Source organism: Parus major, chromosome 15 (genome assembly GCF_001522545.3).
Source record: "Parus major isolate Abel chromosome 15, Parus_major1.1, whole genome shotgun sequence".
NCBI classification, from domain to species: domain Eukaryota; kingdom Metazoa; phylum Chordata; class Aves; order Passeriformes; family Paridae; genus Parus; species Parus major.
In genome coordinates, this window is record NC_031784.1 from 13,754,614 (window position 1) to 13,771,620 (window position 17,007).

Genomic DNA, 17,007 nt, shown 5'->3' on the forward strand with positions numbered 1-17,007 from the left:
CCCGCATCCGCATCCGCATCCGCACCCGCACCCGCATCCGCACCAGCACCGCACCCGCGCCGCACCGCAGCCGCACCGTACTGTACCGTACCGTACCGCGAGGGGGCGGCGGGGCGCGGCACAACGAAGTGCAGCGCAGTGCCAGCTGCTCAGCCGGAGGGGAGCGTGACCGGCAGGGGGCGGGGAGGGCTCGAGGCGCGCGGCCGCCGGTGCATGCGGCGCGGGCCCCGGCCCGATGGCGGCCACTGCCGCCATGTCCCTGGGTAATTACAGCAGCCTGAACCGAGCCCAGCTTACCTTCGAATACCTGCACACCAACTCGTGAGTACTGGCTGAGATGGGGCGGGCCCGCGGCACCTGGCCAGCTGCGGGCACCGGCTCAGTGCGATGGCCCTGGCCCAAGCCACGCAGGCCGGTGGGGCTGACCAGCCCCCGGCCCGAGTGCCTCGTGGTCCCTCTGGGGACCGGCTGTTGTACCGTGGGCAGGTCCGCGGGTCTCAGAGAGCCGGTGTGTGGGGACAAGAGTCGCCGGGAGGAAAGGGGAAGCCCATTGGGCAACCATACCCGCACGGCCGGACCTCTGCAGAGCAGTGTGTGTGTGCTGCCATGCCGGCCACCATCCCTCTGCAGCATCTGGCTTGTGACTGAGTGTTTTGCAGGTTTATTTTTAACAGGATTATGATACTCTTTTTCCAGTCAGATTTTTGCATGTCGCCAGTGAATCCCCCAGAATAACACCTCTTGAAGAAGAGGCAAAGCCACTTTTTAAAATGAGTTTCTTCTGAGCGTATGTCTAGGAAGCACCATCAGGAAGTTGTGCTTAGCAGGGTCAGGCACCCATCAACAACTGCCTGTTGCTCCTACACCACGTATATGTAATGCCACGTATAGAGGAGATGAAAGAGCTTGTTCAGCCCAAACTGGAAGAACTCTGTGGAACCACTTGGCATTGCTTCATTTTGATCAGCTGGTCACCGACATAAGATTGTCTGCTGATGTTCTGTGGAAGTGTTGACTTACTGTTATCCATCAATTGAAGAACAAATAAAGTGCAAGTTTATCTTTTTGTTTCCCTTTTCAACGCATGGAGGATCACAGCAGTCTGCAGCAGTCCAAAGATGGCATAGAAACATGGGCGACTTGGTTTCAAAGTATTTTTGTCTGGCTCTGTTGGTAATGAGATACATCTGCAAGAGCAGTTAAGACTAATCTCACATACACCAAGACCATTGCAATCCATTTATTTTCAGAATCAGGAAAGTAATGGGCTTTGAACAGGGGAATAAACCTAATAATGGCTTCATGTCACATTCAGGTCTGCTCTCTAGCTTGGCTAGTAGCAGTTGCATATGGAGTGAACAGTCTGGTGCCTGAAGATGGACAATACTGAGTCATGCTGTGGTGCTGTTTTTGATTTGTGAAATTCTCATGTCCAGCTCCAGAAGACGATTTTTATGGATTAGAAGACCATGCAGATGTTTGCAGTGCTCTGTCAGCAGACTGTGTTTGCCTGCAGAGCTCCAGAACTCTGTCCATCTTCATAAGAAGATAAAGCCTGTGCTGTAGAAAAGACTGAATTGTTGCTGCTGCTCTCAAGTATATTAAAGCTACTTCATATTGCAGTTGTGCTTATGCTGCTGTCTGCTTGTGGTGTGCTGCATGTCTACAGTTATACCTGCATTACCGAATTCTTGGGAAGAGCTGGAAGCTAATGCTTGGATAAGCCAGAGCCTCTTGTCCATCCTGAACAAAGAGCCTTTTGAGGTTTTAGGAATCAGTGCATAAGTCAAATGCTTCTCTAAGAATGGCAATGGGAGTAATGGAAGTCATTATAAAAACAAAGCACCAAACTAACACAAAGCAAAGAATGTATCCTGCTCCTCCAGTAAAAAGAATGAACAAAGAAGAGGAAGAGCAAATACCCAAATCAACCCAAGGCAAACATAGGGATTTGATAGAGGAGACTGGGCTTTTGGACTGTTCTCTCTTGCTGAGGAACACCATCCCATCTTAGATAAATTTTAGTTCAGCACTAAGGGTGTTCTCATAGTTGAGGTAGAAATTCTTTAAATTGCAGTGAAAGACCAGATACCTGGCTGTTAGGGTGCAGAAGAAAACCATGTTGTTTTTTTTTTCCTTTTTAAGACCTTTCAGAAAAGTTTCTGTATGTCTAACTTACAGTGCTCAGTCTGAAGTACTTTACAGGAGACAGTTGATCAGGTCCCTGAGCTTGAGGACTTTCAGCTGATCTTTCCAATAGCCACTTAATGCTTACATGTATGTTGGCACATTGAGTTGAGCCTCCAGCATCTACGTGATTTGATTCAGTTGCTGTATATCACTGTGCTTTTCCAAGTGCTTTGCTTGATGAATAGTTGAGAGGAGACAGAGTTTTCAGTAATAATGATTCTGTAATGTTTAGACACAGGGTTATGGCTTTAACTTAAGAGTGTAGATTCAGACTAGATTTAAGGCAGACTGTGAAGTGGTGATGCCCCATCCCTCAAAAGTATCCAAGGTCAGGTTGGATGGTGCTTGGAGCAACCCAGCCTAGTGGAAAGTGTTCCTACCCATGGCTGGAGGCTGGACTAGATGACCTTTAAAAGGTCTATTATAACCCTTATATTTCTGTGTTAAAGTTCTTTTAGATCCTAGAATGAAAACCAGTATGCATAAGCACATGACAATTACATGTGCATTGTTTTATGACTTTCCAGAGTCACCTACTTGCCTTCACATTGGTTTGCCTTAACAATTAAATGCTGTTACGTTAAGATACTTCCAAAGTTATTCATCAAGATGATGCCAAAAATATGAGACCAGACAATTTGTATTTGCATATTTTGAATATTTATAATAAAAAACTGGAGTTTGTTAAAAGTTGAGGACCTGAAATTGTCTTCTAGCAGTAGGTAGCCTTTAGCTTGTAACTTGAGTGTTGTGTAACTAGAATTATCCTGGTGAATTGAGTGAACTTTCTGGAGTGGAAGGTCACTCAAATAGACTTCAAGATGACTAAACGATGGACTTGAGGAAAACTAGTAATAGCAGACCAACAGACCAAGTATCTCCCTACCCCCCAAATTCCCTCCTCTTGTGTTTTTTGTCTGTTTTGGCCTGAAACAGATTGCATTACTTAGAGAATGGCTGTTGATCCTCACTCATGTGCCAAAATGAAACATTTTCCCAGATGTACCTTCCAGAACAAAAGTGAAGTCTCAAGTTTCTCATTAGTAATTAGGTACTTGTCTGCAGGGTCTGGAGTCTGACTAGGTTCAAGCGGGAGGTTCCTGTAGGAACTACTCACAAAACAAGCTTTTCTTCCCTTGGGACATTACTCCAAATGATTCTTTGTAGAGGTGTTTGAAGTTGGTCGTATTTTAGAGCTGTCTAACTTGACCTTTTGCTCCTATGTTTCAATAAATTGCCAGTGTTGGACTTGCCTGTTCTGTTCATTGTAAAGCCTCCAGTTCTGTATGGAGCTCAAGTGGAAGATGCACATTGTGGGATGGTCCAGGCAGATGGGCTGATCTTTTTTATGCAGATGGGCTGTTGTTGAGACTATGGATTTTGATGATACTTTCCTCCCTTCTCTACATTGTTTCACCCATTGTATGGTAGTAATAGTTGCATTTTGGATGCTTTGATGCAGGTTGTTGTTGCCTCTGATGATGCCTATAAACTCACTGTGTTTGCAAGTTACTTGCAAAGGGTGATGGACTTCATTTTCCCAACAACTTGTCTTGTTTTTTTATAGTTGTTTTGCAAGTAAAATAATCCCAAACTTTTTTTGGGGAGTTGTGAGAAATGGTCACTGGTTGATCATGATGGATGTGAAGTATTTCAGGCACTTTTGACTGTAAGGGAAGACCATGGGATTTGTTTGAGATTAGTTGATTGAATCAGGCCAAAGCACTTCATGGGACATTAGTTAGATATTGACAAGTGTGTTCAAATTCATAAATTGAGTAGAAGACTTTGAAGTCTACTTAGAAGTTGTATATTCATTTCTGTTAGTGATAAATAGCTGGAGTGAATTTAATTGGCTTGTAACACTGTTTCCCTTTGCTTGTGTCAGCACAAGAAGTAGTTTTGGGAGATGGTTGAGATCAGTACAGTGTTGGGCTATGTGGAGATGTTATGTTTTGCCTTTCTTATCATCTATAGCTGTGTCATCAGTTGTTTTGTTCTAGCATCTTTCTTTGTAAATCCTTATTTCTCTTACTTGCATCTTTTCTTTGAAGTATTCCTAAATTTGTGGAGTAAAAGGTGCTCAGGAAGCATAGTTACTAGTGCTGAAGCATCCATTTGCTTATGGATTACTTCCTAAATAAACTTCTGTGATGTTGACCTGTGGAGCTGAATAGACACTTGTAAACTCAAGAGAACACTTGAAATCTTTAGTCTTATGTACCTGCTCAGTCATCTCCCCAGTGGGATGGGGAATCAAACAAGGCTAAAACCCATGGGCTGAGATAAGAACAGTTCAAAAATTGGAGTGAAGAAAGATACGATAATAATACGAAAAAGAGAAAGAGGAATAAGCCCCAAAAGTCAAGTGATGCTCAGTACAATTGCTCAGCACCCACTGACCCCTGCCCAACCTGTCCCCTTACTGGCCATCTCCCCTGTAGGAGCTGTAACTGAGCAGAACATTCTGTGGTACAGAATATTTCTCTGGCTGGTTTGGGTCAGCTGCCCTAGCCATCCCCTCCCAGCTTCTTGTATAGCTGACTAGCGTAGGACACCCAAAAGTCCTTGACTTAGGGTATGCGTGGCTCACCACCAGACATCAGTGTGTTATCAACCTTATTCTCACACTAAATCCAAAACATAACTGTAACACCTACTGAGAAGAAAATTAACTTTATCCCTGCTGAAACCAGGACAGCAGGAAATCCTGTTCAAAGGAAGGAACACTGAGATTGTGTTTCTATGGAAGCTTTCTGATTTGTAGATAGTTTTCCAAACACAGTTCTCATTGATCTTATCTTTGTGGGACAGTGAAGATATGGAAATCTTTGTTGTGGTTTTAGTGATAACTTTGAAGGTTTGATGTGTTTTCCTCTTGACTGGAGCTATGTTGATGGTTCAGTGTGGTCATGCTGAAGATGGGTATTGAAAGCTTCTTTTGTGCTTGTTAAGAATGTGGACAGCTATATATTTTATGTGTGGGAAGTACCTATGTGTCTGTTCTTGTAAAGCTGAAAATATGAACAAATGTCTTCTCTTTGGTCACCTGTTGGTCTTTTTGTGTAGTGGTGAGAACAGGTTATACGTGAAGGTTTTGTGCAAACTGAAACATGTTGATAAAACTATTTCTGAGGTCTTGGTCTCTTCATTGAACATCCTAGAGGAGCAAATCCCATCAACTGTTTCTCCGCATCTTTGTTGTTAACATTATGGTGGATGTGGCTCATCTATGCTTGAAATAATTGTTAGATTTTGAAGTTAGGTTGTCAGCTTGGGCACAGTTCTTTCAATGTTGAGGAATATAACTAATGGCTTCCAAATGGGAGCTGCTTATAAGAGGTGGCAGTTAAGAGGCTGGAAACTAAACATGTCTCTCGAGTTTGTGCTGAAGTAATAGCTGGGTTCATGATTTTAGCATTAAATTATGAAGGTGGCATGGTACAATGGAGTCTTTCTCAGGATTAGAAGCAGTTGCATCTGCTGGATGTTAGTCAGGATCTGGAAGCTTTTTTCTGTCACAAATAACTTCTGCCATGGGACTGTGTGCAGGGGGGAGACACACCTTGTTTATAATGTTGTTCATGGCTTGTTGCCCAGAGTGGCTGTGGCTACTGCATCCCCAGAAGTGTTCAAGGCTGGGTTGGACAGGGCTTGGAGCAAGGTGTCCCTACCCATGGCAGGAGGATTGGAATTAAATGAGCGTTAAGGTCCCTTCCAACTCAAATTGTTCTGTGATTCTATGATTTTATGTAATCCTCATCTGGCCATATTTACTTATAGGCAGTATTTAGTTGCTGTGATCTGTCAGTGTGGTGAATAAGGATTTCCATGAACTGTTGACTGGGTCATAGACTGGTTCATTGGATCATCATGTTCTGTATCGTGTCTGTGTAGCTGTGATATGTTTTAGACCATAGTGAGCTGCAGTTTGGAGCAGACTGGCTGCTGGATGGCTGCCTCTAGCAGACAGAAATCACTCATTCCTAGTCTGCTGTCAGCCAGACCATAGTGTTGTACCCATTTGACTGGATTTATTTAAAATGTAGTTGAGATTCTCATTTATTTAAAGGTCTCTTTTTTTTCAAGTGTTGATGTAATTCTGCTGACTTCTGTGTTTCACTGCAGAACTACCCATGAGTTCCTGTTTGGTGCCCTTGCTGAACTTGTAGATAATGCCAGGTATGTACCTGAGGCTACCTAATTCCTGAGGTAACTTTGGTTAAGATTTAATTCACCTATGTATTAGTTGATCTTAAGCAATTTTCACTTCTAGTAGATTTTACAAGAAAATAGAAGACTGCTGCAATTTAGTTTGAATATTTCACTTGCTCCTCTTACACTGGCACATCAAACTCCTAAAAAAAAAAATTACTCCTGGAAAGACAGGTTTGAATGAATCCTGAAACAACTCAAATTGGAAAGTAAATTGATAGCAGACACAAGATAGATGTAAAGAAAAAAACAGTGTGCCTTTCTGTGTAAAGAAATGGCTAAAATATTACAGGAGCTGTGACTCTTCTGATATCTAAATAGTCATAGTATCAAACATGACAATAAACATGAAAATCAAATCAGAAGTGGGGTGCTGAAAAGTAGAGCAAGAACAGCTAAAGGAATTTTGACACTTGAGGAGATACGGTCTTTGGAAATTGCAGGTGTTGGGTCACCTCTCTTGGGTGTGTGGGGAATCCCTGCTGTAGCAGCCTCCTAAGCTTTGCATGCTTTTCTCTTGAGCTGCAGGAAGTACTTTCATGAAACACGATGGAAATATTTTAGGATTGTTTTCTCTCAAATGTGATTTGTCACAGTGTGCGTTTTGTGATGTAAGGTGCTGAAACGGGCATTTTTGAGCTGGAAAGCTTCTGTTTAGAGAATCAGCTCTGTGTTTGTGTGTGTGTTCAAGCCAGCCTTAGTGAGCTGATGCTATGTTCAGTGTTGCTACAAGTAATAAAAAGTAGGGTCTTTGAGGGTGGTTTTCCCTTTGCCTCTTGGTTCCCCTCCGGCTTACAGAGAGGTTGTCTTCTAGGAAGACTGTAGCTTGGCTGGGCAGGAGGTACTAAAGTGAAACAAAGTCGCTGTGGCATTTGCCAAGTGGGGTTTTGTTACAGCGCTACAGCTCCAGGCATCTAGTCAGCAAACCAAGGTTGGTTTGAGAAGAGGGAAGTAGTGCTGTACATGCTGTACTTTCAGATACAAAGGAGGATGCCATGTGTGAAGGGCCTCACTTCAGTGATCTTGTAATGACAGTTTCCTGTTACAATCTTTAAATGTATTGGGATGGAGCTTTATGTGGAGTTACTAAACCTTTTGTAGGCAGCTTGACAGAAAAACTATAGGCATTGTTTCCTTTGTACAGGAGGGAGCTCATTTGATTCCCAATCCCAGAATTCTTAGAATGCCAGTGCTACTTACTGTCACCAGAACTGTTTGTGTGCCAGCAATGTCTTATGCTTGAGTTTAGGTTCAAATAGACATAAAGTAGGAAAACGTTTTCTGTCAGTGATGACTCTGAGGCCTCTGTGGACTTTGATCTGTGCAGCCAAGTTATTTTGGAAATGCTTTTGTATGCCTGGATTTTTAGCTTCATTTCCGTTTAACATTTGAATAATAGTTGTGGTTTTATTTTTTTGTAGAGATGCAGATGCCACGAGAATAGACATTTATACTGGTAAGTCACTCCTGCTGCTTCCTTGCATGTCAGCAATTAAGTCAGTAGATACCATGGATTTAGGCTGCAAATGTCTGTTGTCCTTGATAGAATAAGAGCAAGGGTGCTTATGCAACCTGGGGTTGGTACTGATCTGCTCCAGACAAGAAAGACAAGAAAGACATTGAGAGGCAGGAGCATGTCCAGAGAAGGGTAAGGGAGCTGAAGAAGGGGCTGAAGCACAAGTCTGGTGAGAAGTGGCTAAGGAAGCTGGGGGGAGTCAGCCTGGAAAAAAGGAGGCTCAGGGGGCTCTTATTACTCTTACAGCTCCCTGACAGGAGGGGGCAGCCAGGTGGGGGTTGGGTTCTTCTTCCAGGTAACAAGTGACAGGAACAAGAGGAAACAGCCTCAAGTTGTGCCAGGAGAAGTTTAGATTGGATATTAGGGAAAATTTCTTCACTGAAAGTGTAGTCATACACTGGAACAGGCTGCCCAGGGCAGTGGGGGAATCACTGTCTACCCATATTTCAAAAATGTCTAGATCTAGTGTTTTGGGACATGGTTTAGTGAACTCAGCTGGGTTACATTTGTGGTTGGACATGATGATCTTAAGGGTCTTTTCCAACTGGAATAATTCTATTGTTCTACCATTTCTTCTGTGCTATAGTGCCTGTTGTCTTTCAAAAAGGGGTACCTTTTACAAATATCTTTGGGAAGCAATTAAGTCAGCCTTCACCTGAGGTCAGGTGAAATCACAGTGAAGTCACTGTTTTTAATGGATGCTAAAAAACTACACTGACACAACACAGTTTTGTAGTACAGAACTGATTAGTTATTCTGTAACAAAAATCTGGTGTTCTTTCTTACAGCTTAGTCATATTGCAGGTGTAAAACTCCCATTTGTTGTGTTACTTTGGTTGTTAACACAGATCCCATTTTGTGGAACTTTTAACTTCTGCTTATGGGAGCAATGAGTAAGTCTTCCCTTGCAGAGCGACGAGAGGACCTGCGAGGTGGATTCATGCTGTGTTTTTTGGATGATGGAACAGGAATGGATTCAAGTAAGTGACAGAAAGTTATACTTGCATTTGCAAGCTGAGGTTTCATGTTATGGTTTCAGTTGAATTTACAGCTTAATTCCATTGAAGAGGGCATGTTCCATGCCTGTATACATGTTCCTGCCTCTCCAGTAGCTCTTTCACGCCATATTACATAGCAAACCATTTACCTTTTCCATTGCAGAAAGCTAATCTGGTGAAAAGAAAATTGTTTTGCTGCATTAGGGTTGGGTCAGCTTGACCTGAAGTTTCCCAGTACAATGAAGTTGGCCTTGGGGCTGAAGTGAGAATAGTGGAGCAAGAAGGGGAACAAGCATTTTGATGGCATAAGCCCTTTCCCCATCTGGCTGCCAGGTGATCAGTGTATCTCAGCTCTGACCAGAAGGTGTGCAGAAATTAAAGGCTCTGCTTTGGAAACAGTTTGCCATTGTTTCATCATGGACATTGTGTCTGAGATCAATACTAGGTAACATAAAATTTTAGTAATATGAGAAGAATGTAACAGATGTATTTCTGCCTTGTAAATATTGGTGTAAATCAGTGTTGTATCTAGCCAGGAGAAAGTTAAAAGCTTTTCTGCTTTTATTTAGCATCAATGAGCAGCGCTGTCAACCTGTCTTTGAGTCTTGAGGACTGGTAAATCATCCTTTGAGGAGCTCTGTACATGGCAGTGAAATTGGGAGGTGAATTTGAAGAAGACAAAATAAGCAACAACTAATGTTTTTTGCACTGATTCTTCAGTACTTTAAGTTCCTCTTATGAAATTTTCATAGTTTAATCCCACCTGGCAACTCAGCCCCTCACTGTTGCTTACTCCTCCTCCACTGGGATGGTGGAGAGAATCAGAAGGGTAAAAAGTGAGAAAATTTCATGGGTTGAGATAAAGACAGTTCAATAGGGAAAGCAAAAGCCATGCACACAAGCACAGTAAACCAAGGAATTCATTCCCTGCTTCCTATGGACGGGCAAGTGTTCAGCCATCCTCAGGAGAGCAAGCCTCCATCATGTGAAACAGTGGCTTAGGAACGTAAATGATGAAAGGCCTCACATGCCCCTTCTCTTCCTCCTACTTCCCCAGCTTTATCTAGAAAGCACCTACACCAAGTTGCATGAGGCTTGGAGCCACCTGGTCTAAGGGAAGGCATCCTTGCCCATGGCAAGGGGTGGAACAAGATGGTCTTTAAGGCCCCTTCTAATCCAAACAATTCTGGGATTTTATGGTATTGTCTGGAATATCCCGTGGGTCATTTGGGTTAGCCATCCCAGACGTGTCCCCGCACAACTCCTTGTGCAACCCAGTCTGCTTGTTGGTGGTACAGTTTGAGGAGCAGAAAAGGCCTTGATGCTGTGTAAGCTATGCTCAACACTAACGAAGAAACCTCTGTATTAGCAACACTCTTCTCTAAAACACGGTTCCATGCAAATTACCATGGAGAGATTGAACTCTGTCCTAGCCCAAACCAGTACAAACATGAAGCATTTAATTCAATTTAATTTGTGCTTTGATACACAGATTTGTGACTTCCATAAAGGAAATTGGTTTGAACTCTAGGTATCTTCTGTATATTCTTTGGAATACAATTAAGAATGCTGAACAGGTCTCCTGAGAGTACTTTTCTGCCACCAGTGTAACTGAAGGAAACAATAAAGCTCCATCCATAAAAAAAAGCTCTGAGATTGAAGTGTGGCCTTCTTGTAATCTGTAGGATCAGGGAGAAAAAATACAACCTTTTCTGCCTGTGTTGAAAACTGAGTGTTTCTCTGGAAGATGCCAGATGTCTGTTCTAATGCCACAGACTTTCATGGCAGCTTTTATACTGTTGTTGCTTCTGAATTGCTGGTTTTGTGGCAAAATGGGATTTAAATATTGGCTATAGTCTTGGTTTAAGATAATTTAAGGGGGATGCTCTGAACTGAGCTATTTTAGCTTTAACCATTCCCTTTCCACAAGAAATTAATATGTGTAAATATAAGTGAAAAAAGTAAGTTTACTAACAAGCAAAACAGCAACAGGTGCAAAATAACAGTAAATAATCACTAGATACAAAATTGCTAAATCTCATGGACTCCCTGGGAACAAAGAGAAATTCAGAATGGTAAAGTGACCCCTCTCCCCAAGATGATGCTTGCCATGGGCAACTGCATGTGAAGAGACAAAGGGAAAATGATGGCAGCCCTGCATTTTATCTCTCTGGTGGCAGCAGCTCCATCAGTATATGCAACTGACCCCCTTTGGAGGTCAGAGAGAAACCGAGGAAGAAAAAAACCCAAAGCAGAGCCTCTGCTGTGGGCAAAAGCTATGAGAGATGAGAGAAAGGTCTGCCAGAGTGCCTTAACTTTTAAAGAGTTTGACACTTTCCTGCCCCCACCCCCAGCCCTGTGATTCTGATTCTGGCCATACCACCAGGTATGGTCTTAGAGACAATCAATTTTAGGCACAGATGGGTATGGAATACAATATTTGGATTACCCAGGACAGCTATTAAGTGGCTTCTTTTGTCTAATCTTTCAGCTAAATGTTGAATTTTATCCTGATAGTCTGAAATGCTCAGTAAAAAATGGCAGATACTGTGTGTTGCAGAGGTATTTCACAGCACTATGCATTGTATATGGCAAATACCATGTAACTCATGTTGACTGTCTTGATGCTTGACAAAGGGCAGCCAGGTGGAAGTTCTGTGTGCTGCACCATTCTGTCAGCATGGACAGAAGCACCTAAGGAGTCTTTCATTCAAACTCCCTGCATGGGCCTCTGGTTCCATCCCTGGCTGTAGGGATCTGAGCTTTAATTTCTTGTAATGCAGGGTCTACCAGTTTTAAAGATATACTGAAGATCTCCTATCTGACTTTAAGTGATGTCAGCAGAAAACCTTTTATTGGCCTTTTCTCCCTTTATATAGACCTTGCTTCAACAAGAAATCATAGATCTTGGGCATGTTTTATTTTTGTGCATGGTAACTTCAATTAAAAATTGTTTTTATTGTACATAAAGCTGACATGTTAAAAAGAATAGCTCCATGATTTGCTGTAGTGCTGTTGGAGCCCATGCTAGCATGGGATCTTGCCAAGTCAACTGAAAGGATGGCTTGGAGGCAGGATGAGGCATCATCTAGGGATGATGAGTGAATAAATCCAGTTGCATCTGAGCACTTATAAATGGAGGGAATAGCTTGAAGGGCTCAAGTTAACTGTTCCAGTGACACAATCTCTATGTTACTCTGTCTCGTTGCTGTTCTCTCGGGCCTTGTTCTGTCTTGGGCAATTCTAGATTTGTCTGGCAGGCTCTGAAAACAGAAAGTTCTAGTAAGACAGTTGGTCAGATTTGAGTGCTCTGATGACTTCTGATTAGCAAGCCAAATGACAACTCCTCATTTCTGAAAATTGGTGTTTGTCAACTGATTCCTGCTGCAGTTGCATTCTATATTGGCTGTGCTGTATTGGCTGTCTTAATGGTCAGTCTGGGTTGTGTGGTCTCAGGATCAGAATACATTTGTACTCAAGCTGTAGCCATCTGTACTGTAAACAGCTGTACTGTACAGCTGACACTGTAGTCATGGCTGGGGACAGTGTGGCTGGACAGTGCCCAGGCAGAAAGGGACCTGGGGGTACTGGTAACAGCAGCTGAACATGAGCCAGCAGAGAGCCCTGGTGGCCAAGAAGGCCAACGGCCCCTGGCCTGGATCAGGAATAGTGTGGCCAGCAGGAGCAGGGAGGTCATTCTCCCCCTGTACTCAGTACTGGTGAGACCGCACCTGGAGTTCTGTGTCCAGTTCTGGGCCCCTCAGTTCAGGAAGGATGTTGTGATACTTGAGCATGTCCAGAGGAGGTAACAAGGCTGGTGAGGGGCTTGGAACACAAACCCTGTGAGGAACAAGTGAGAGAGCTGGGGTTGTTTAACCTGGAGAAAAGGAGACACAGAGGTGACCCTATATCACTCCCTATGTACAACTCCCTGAAAGGTGGTTGTAGTTGGGTGGGGGTCGGTCTCTTTTTCCGAGCAACAACTGACAGAATGAGAGGACGCAGCCTTAAGCTGGGCAAGGGAAATCTAGGTTGGATATTAGGAAAAAGATTTTTACTGAAGGGGTGATAAAGTATTGGAATGGTTTGCCCAGGGAGGTGGTGGAGTCATCATCTCTGGATGTGTTTAAAAGAAGATTGTGTGTGGCACTTGGTGCCATGGTTTAGTTGAGGTATTAGGGCATGGGTTGGACTTGATGATCTTGAAGGTCTCTTTCAACCTAGTCATTCGGTGAATTCTGTAAGTTGCCAAAAGGTCTGAGGATTCAGTGATGTCACAGGACAGCTCTTTTCAAAAGAACCATCATGTCCTGCAGAGAGGTATCAGAATTATAGAATCTTCTGAGTTGGAAGCGACCCACCAGGGTCATGGAGTCTGGCTCCTTGCCCTGCACAGGACACCCCAAAATCCCACCTTGTGCCTGGGAGATGCTCCTGGAGCTCTGTCAGGCTTGAGACCATGACCACTGCCCTGGGGAGCCTTTTCCAGTGCCCAACCACCACTTGGTGAAGAACTTTTTTCCTAATTTCCAGTATTATATTATATATTAATATAATAATATAATAATATATATTAATATAATAATAATATAACAATATATTAATATTATATATATTACCATCCAATAAATACCCTCTGCCCCCAACACAGAGAATATAATAGTACTGGCCCGAAAGTTTGGCTTTTATGTAAGGAGCTAGACAGGAGTCCATAGAAAACCAAACAATAGATCTCCTGCAGCACATCAGATTTCTCATACTATCGGTGAAATCACTACTCTGGCTTGAACTTTTACTTAATGCCTGGCTCTGAAAATGCTGCATGAATTTAAAGAATCAAAATACAGGTTGAATGATTCAGTGGATCAACTTCTAGGTTGAGAAAGTATAACAACTTGTTTAGGAAGTGATTGTAGTTTTATTCTTAAGCAATTGAAGAAAATAAGTCTCTACCTGGTATTTTCATCATAGAAGTGCTCAGGTTGGAAAGTACCTCAAAGTTCATTTGTACTAGCCTTTCATGGGAAATGGAAAAGATGATTTTGCACTTTGTCTCTCCAGTGATGGGGACTCTACCACATACCTGGGGAGGTTGTTCCAGTGATTGATTAAATAACTGATTGATCTCTAAAAAATGTCTTACTTTTTTTAAGAAGAAACCTCTCCCAGTGCAACTTGTATCTATTGCCTCTTTTTCATGTGGATCCTAGGGAAGGGAGAGACTCCATCCTCTTTGTAGCTACCCTTCAAGTACTGTAATACTATGAGATTTCCCCTGAGCCCTCTCTTCTCAAGGAAGGAGACCTAGTTCTTCTCATGGGACAGATTCTGCAGGCCTCTGATCATCTCCTTTGCATCCTGTTCAGTCTGTCTGCATCTCTCCTGAATTGAGGAGACAGAACTGGACACAGTACTGCAGGTGGGGCCTGACAAACATGGAGTTGAGTGGGATAATCACATTTCCATCTCTTTGGCAATGTCTCTGTGGATACAGCCCAGGATACTGTTTGTCTCAGTTGCTGCTGTGCAATACTGCTGGATCATACTTGGCTTGTTGTCTACCAGGATGCTTCCAGCAAGGCTGCTCCTCCCAACCTGCAATTTCCAGACTGTGCTGGGCTCTCAGGTTATTTAGTCCTAGGTGCAGGACTTTACACTTCCCTTGAACTTCAGACACAATCTTGCTTGCCCACTATTCCAGCCTGTCCAGGTGTCTAAGAAAGCATTCCTTATGTGCCTAATTTACCCCCATCAACAAAGCTGGTGAGGGTGCAAAAGCACCCCAGGATCCAGATTCTGTATGGAGATGTTGAGCAATGTGGGGCACAGCATCAGTCTCTGGGGTCTCTGCTTGTGACAGGCTGCCAGCCGGAGTGAAAACCACTGATGATCACTTCTGAGCATGACCCATAAGCCAGTTCCCTACTTGTTTTGTATACCACTTGCCTGATTTGTGTCTCCCCAGTTTGTCCAGGAACAGGCTGTGGTAAACTGTGTCCAACACTTTGTTGAAGTCCAGCAAATGATACCCACTGCTCTCTCCATAAGGACAGAAGGTGCTGCCTTGTAGAAGGTGACCAAATCTGTCAGGTGTGACTTGCCTTTGTAAATCTCTGCAGACTTAGCCCAGTCTGGCTTCTAATAGTTTTTAAGAGGGCTTGTTCCATGTCTTTTTGAGAGATTGAAGCAAATATATCAGGTCCTGCTTTTTCAATTGTATTTTTGAAGTATGGAAGCTCAAAACAACTTGTTTTAATGGAAGCAGTTAATTAAGATCTTGTGTTTTAAAAATACTGTTTATCCAAGGCTCATGACGGTGAGGAACACTGTTTAACTGGAACTCCAACTCCTACTTTAGAGTGTGTACACACTTCTGTGTGTGGACAGTGACTCTTGGGGGCCGCTTTCAGGGGAGCAGTCTACACAGTTCTCAGGAGAAAATGTCCCCTTAACCTTGTTTAAATCTTGTTAAACTTCGTTAAATCTTTAACCCTAACATTGATGTTTACTCTAAAGTTAACAGATTTTTAAAATGAATTACAGGAACATATATCAAAGTGATTTGTCAGTCACTGTTTCTAGTCAGTGCCCCATATGGGGCTCATGTCCTGCGTTTGTTACAGTGTCAAAGGACCTCACAGCTTCTCCTTTGTTCCTCTATCCTTGGCAAAGTTCAACTTGGCTTTAGGATAATTTTCCCCAGGTAGTGAATTAAATCCTTTAGCTCTGGGATGTCTTTTGAGAATGCTGTTGAGTCTGCTGCCAATACTCCACCTAATGTGAATACAGCAGATGAATTTGTGAAGAAGGCAGGAAGTATAATTTTCTCTACTAAGACTGGGACTTTCTTTAGTGCATTCTCAGCTGAAGACCTTGGAGATACAAGAGGACTCTGTTCAACAAGCGAAGTGGGGTCTGACTTCAGGAGCACTTAGGAACTGAACAACTTCATCCACCATTTCCTTCCTCCCAGGCATCCAGTGTTTCTTATGAAGAATCTTTTTATATGTGCCCTTGATTTCTTGGGCTTTGAAGATCAACCTGCTATCTTGGCCATCTTTAATGAATTTCTTTATCTTGTTTTTTCTCTTCTTTGTTTTGCATAGATCTCCTTCCCCCATTTTTCTTGCCTTGGAGTTTGGCTTTTTTTTAATCCAGTGACTCTGAGGTATAACAAAACAAAAATAGTGTGACTAAAATAGCCTTAAGTGAAACACCCTCCAGAGCCTATAAAGAACTGAAAAAAAAAAATCATTTGTATCTTGCTTCTTGGGAGGATATAAGTATTAAATCTCTCCTAAAGACAGCCTGGAGAGAGGTGCTACCTCATAGTCCTTTCTGCCTGGCATCACCTTAATCCCTCTGCCCTGAAAGAGGAGTCATAATAGGGTGGTTTCAAACATCCAGCATTGAGTGATAAACCATCTGGTCATTTTCCTGAGAGGGGAAATGCTTTGGGTAACTACTCTTTACCCATTTTAGGCTTCCTAAAAGTTTCTTAAAAATAGTTACTGAAAAATGTTTGTAGAGCAAAAAGGTTCCAATAGTCCTCTTTTTGGAATATTCCTATCGCTTTCCTTACTAAGCTTTAAAAATAACACAGCAGTAGTAGTTGGAGTAATAGTAACAATATCATCATCACCGACATCTTTACCCAGATCTGAAATACAAGACATTCTGGTGTTTTCTTTCTTTGGCTAGAAAATACCACAGTAGGCTGAAGGGAAGGCCTTATCCAGTCCAAAGCTGCTTCTGGAATAGTGGTGGAGCTCCATTGAGAGTAGCTGCAATTGAGGCAGCAAGGTGTTTGGATAGTTGTTCTCATGTATTCATGTCTTTAACAGCTGAAAATGGCATTCTGACCCAGCTCAGTGATATCATGTTAAACCAATGGTGTTAGTAATGAATATTTTACTGTAAAACTGGCCAATGCTGATAGGCCTGTGTGAGTCTCCTGCATGCTGAAATCTAGCTTCTCCATGGGCTCAGCCTCACTGTAGCTGCCTGGTGGGGTGAGTGATGTCTTGTGCTTCCTTGTAGCTTGTGTATGCATTTGTTTTTAGCCCTCACAGCAAGGCACTTTGTGTT

At 42.8% G+C, this 17,007-nt stretch overlaps 1 protein-coding gene across 10 annotated transcripts in view; it reads left to right on the forward strand.

Annotated features, from left to right (window-relative positions):
- The first annotated feature begins 43 nt into the window (after positions 1 to 43).
- The window catches only part of MORC2 (MORC family CW-type zinc finger 2), a 55,785-nt gene continuing 38,821 nt past the window's right edge, over positions 44 to 17,007 (forward strand). For 4 of the 10 annotated variants that reach the window (XR_001524277.2, XM_033518303.1, XM_033518306.1 and 1 more), the window contains exons 1-4: positions 46 to 321; positions 6,319 to 6,372; positions 7,827 to 7,861; positions 8,833 to 8,901. Coding sequence is in view for 9 of the 10 variants with exons in the window: in XM_033518303.1 (XP_033374194.1) it covers positions 236 to 321; positions 6,319 to 6,372; positions 7,827 to 7,861; positions 8,833 to 8,901 (244 nt within the window). In the remaining variant the exon portion in view is untranslated. Of the gene's footprint in view, positions 322 to 696; positions 1,597 to 6,318; positions 6,373 to 7,826; positions 7,862 to 8,769; positions 8,902 to 17,007 lie in introns of all 10 variants that reach the window. The other 6 variants (XM_015644056.3, XM_033518308.1, XM_033518307.1 and 3 more) reach the window with 5 other exon arrangements.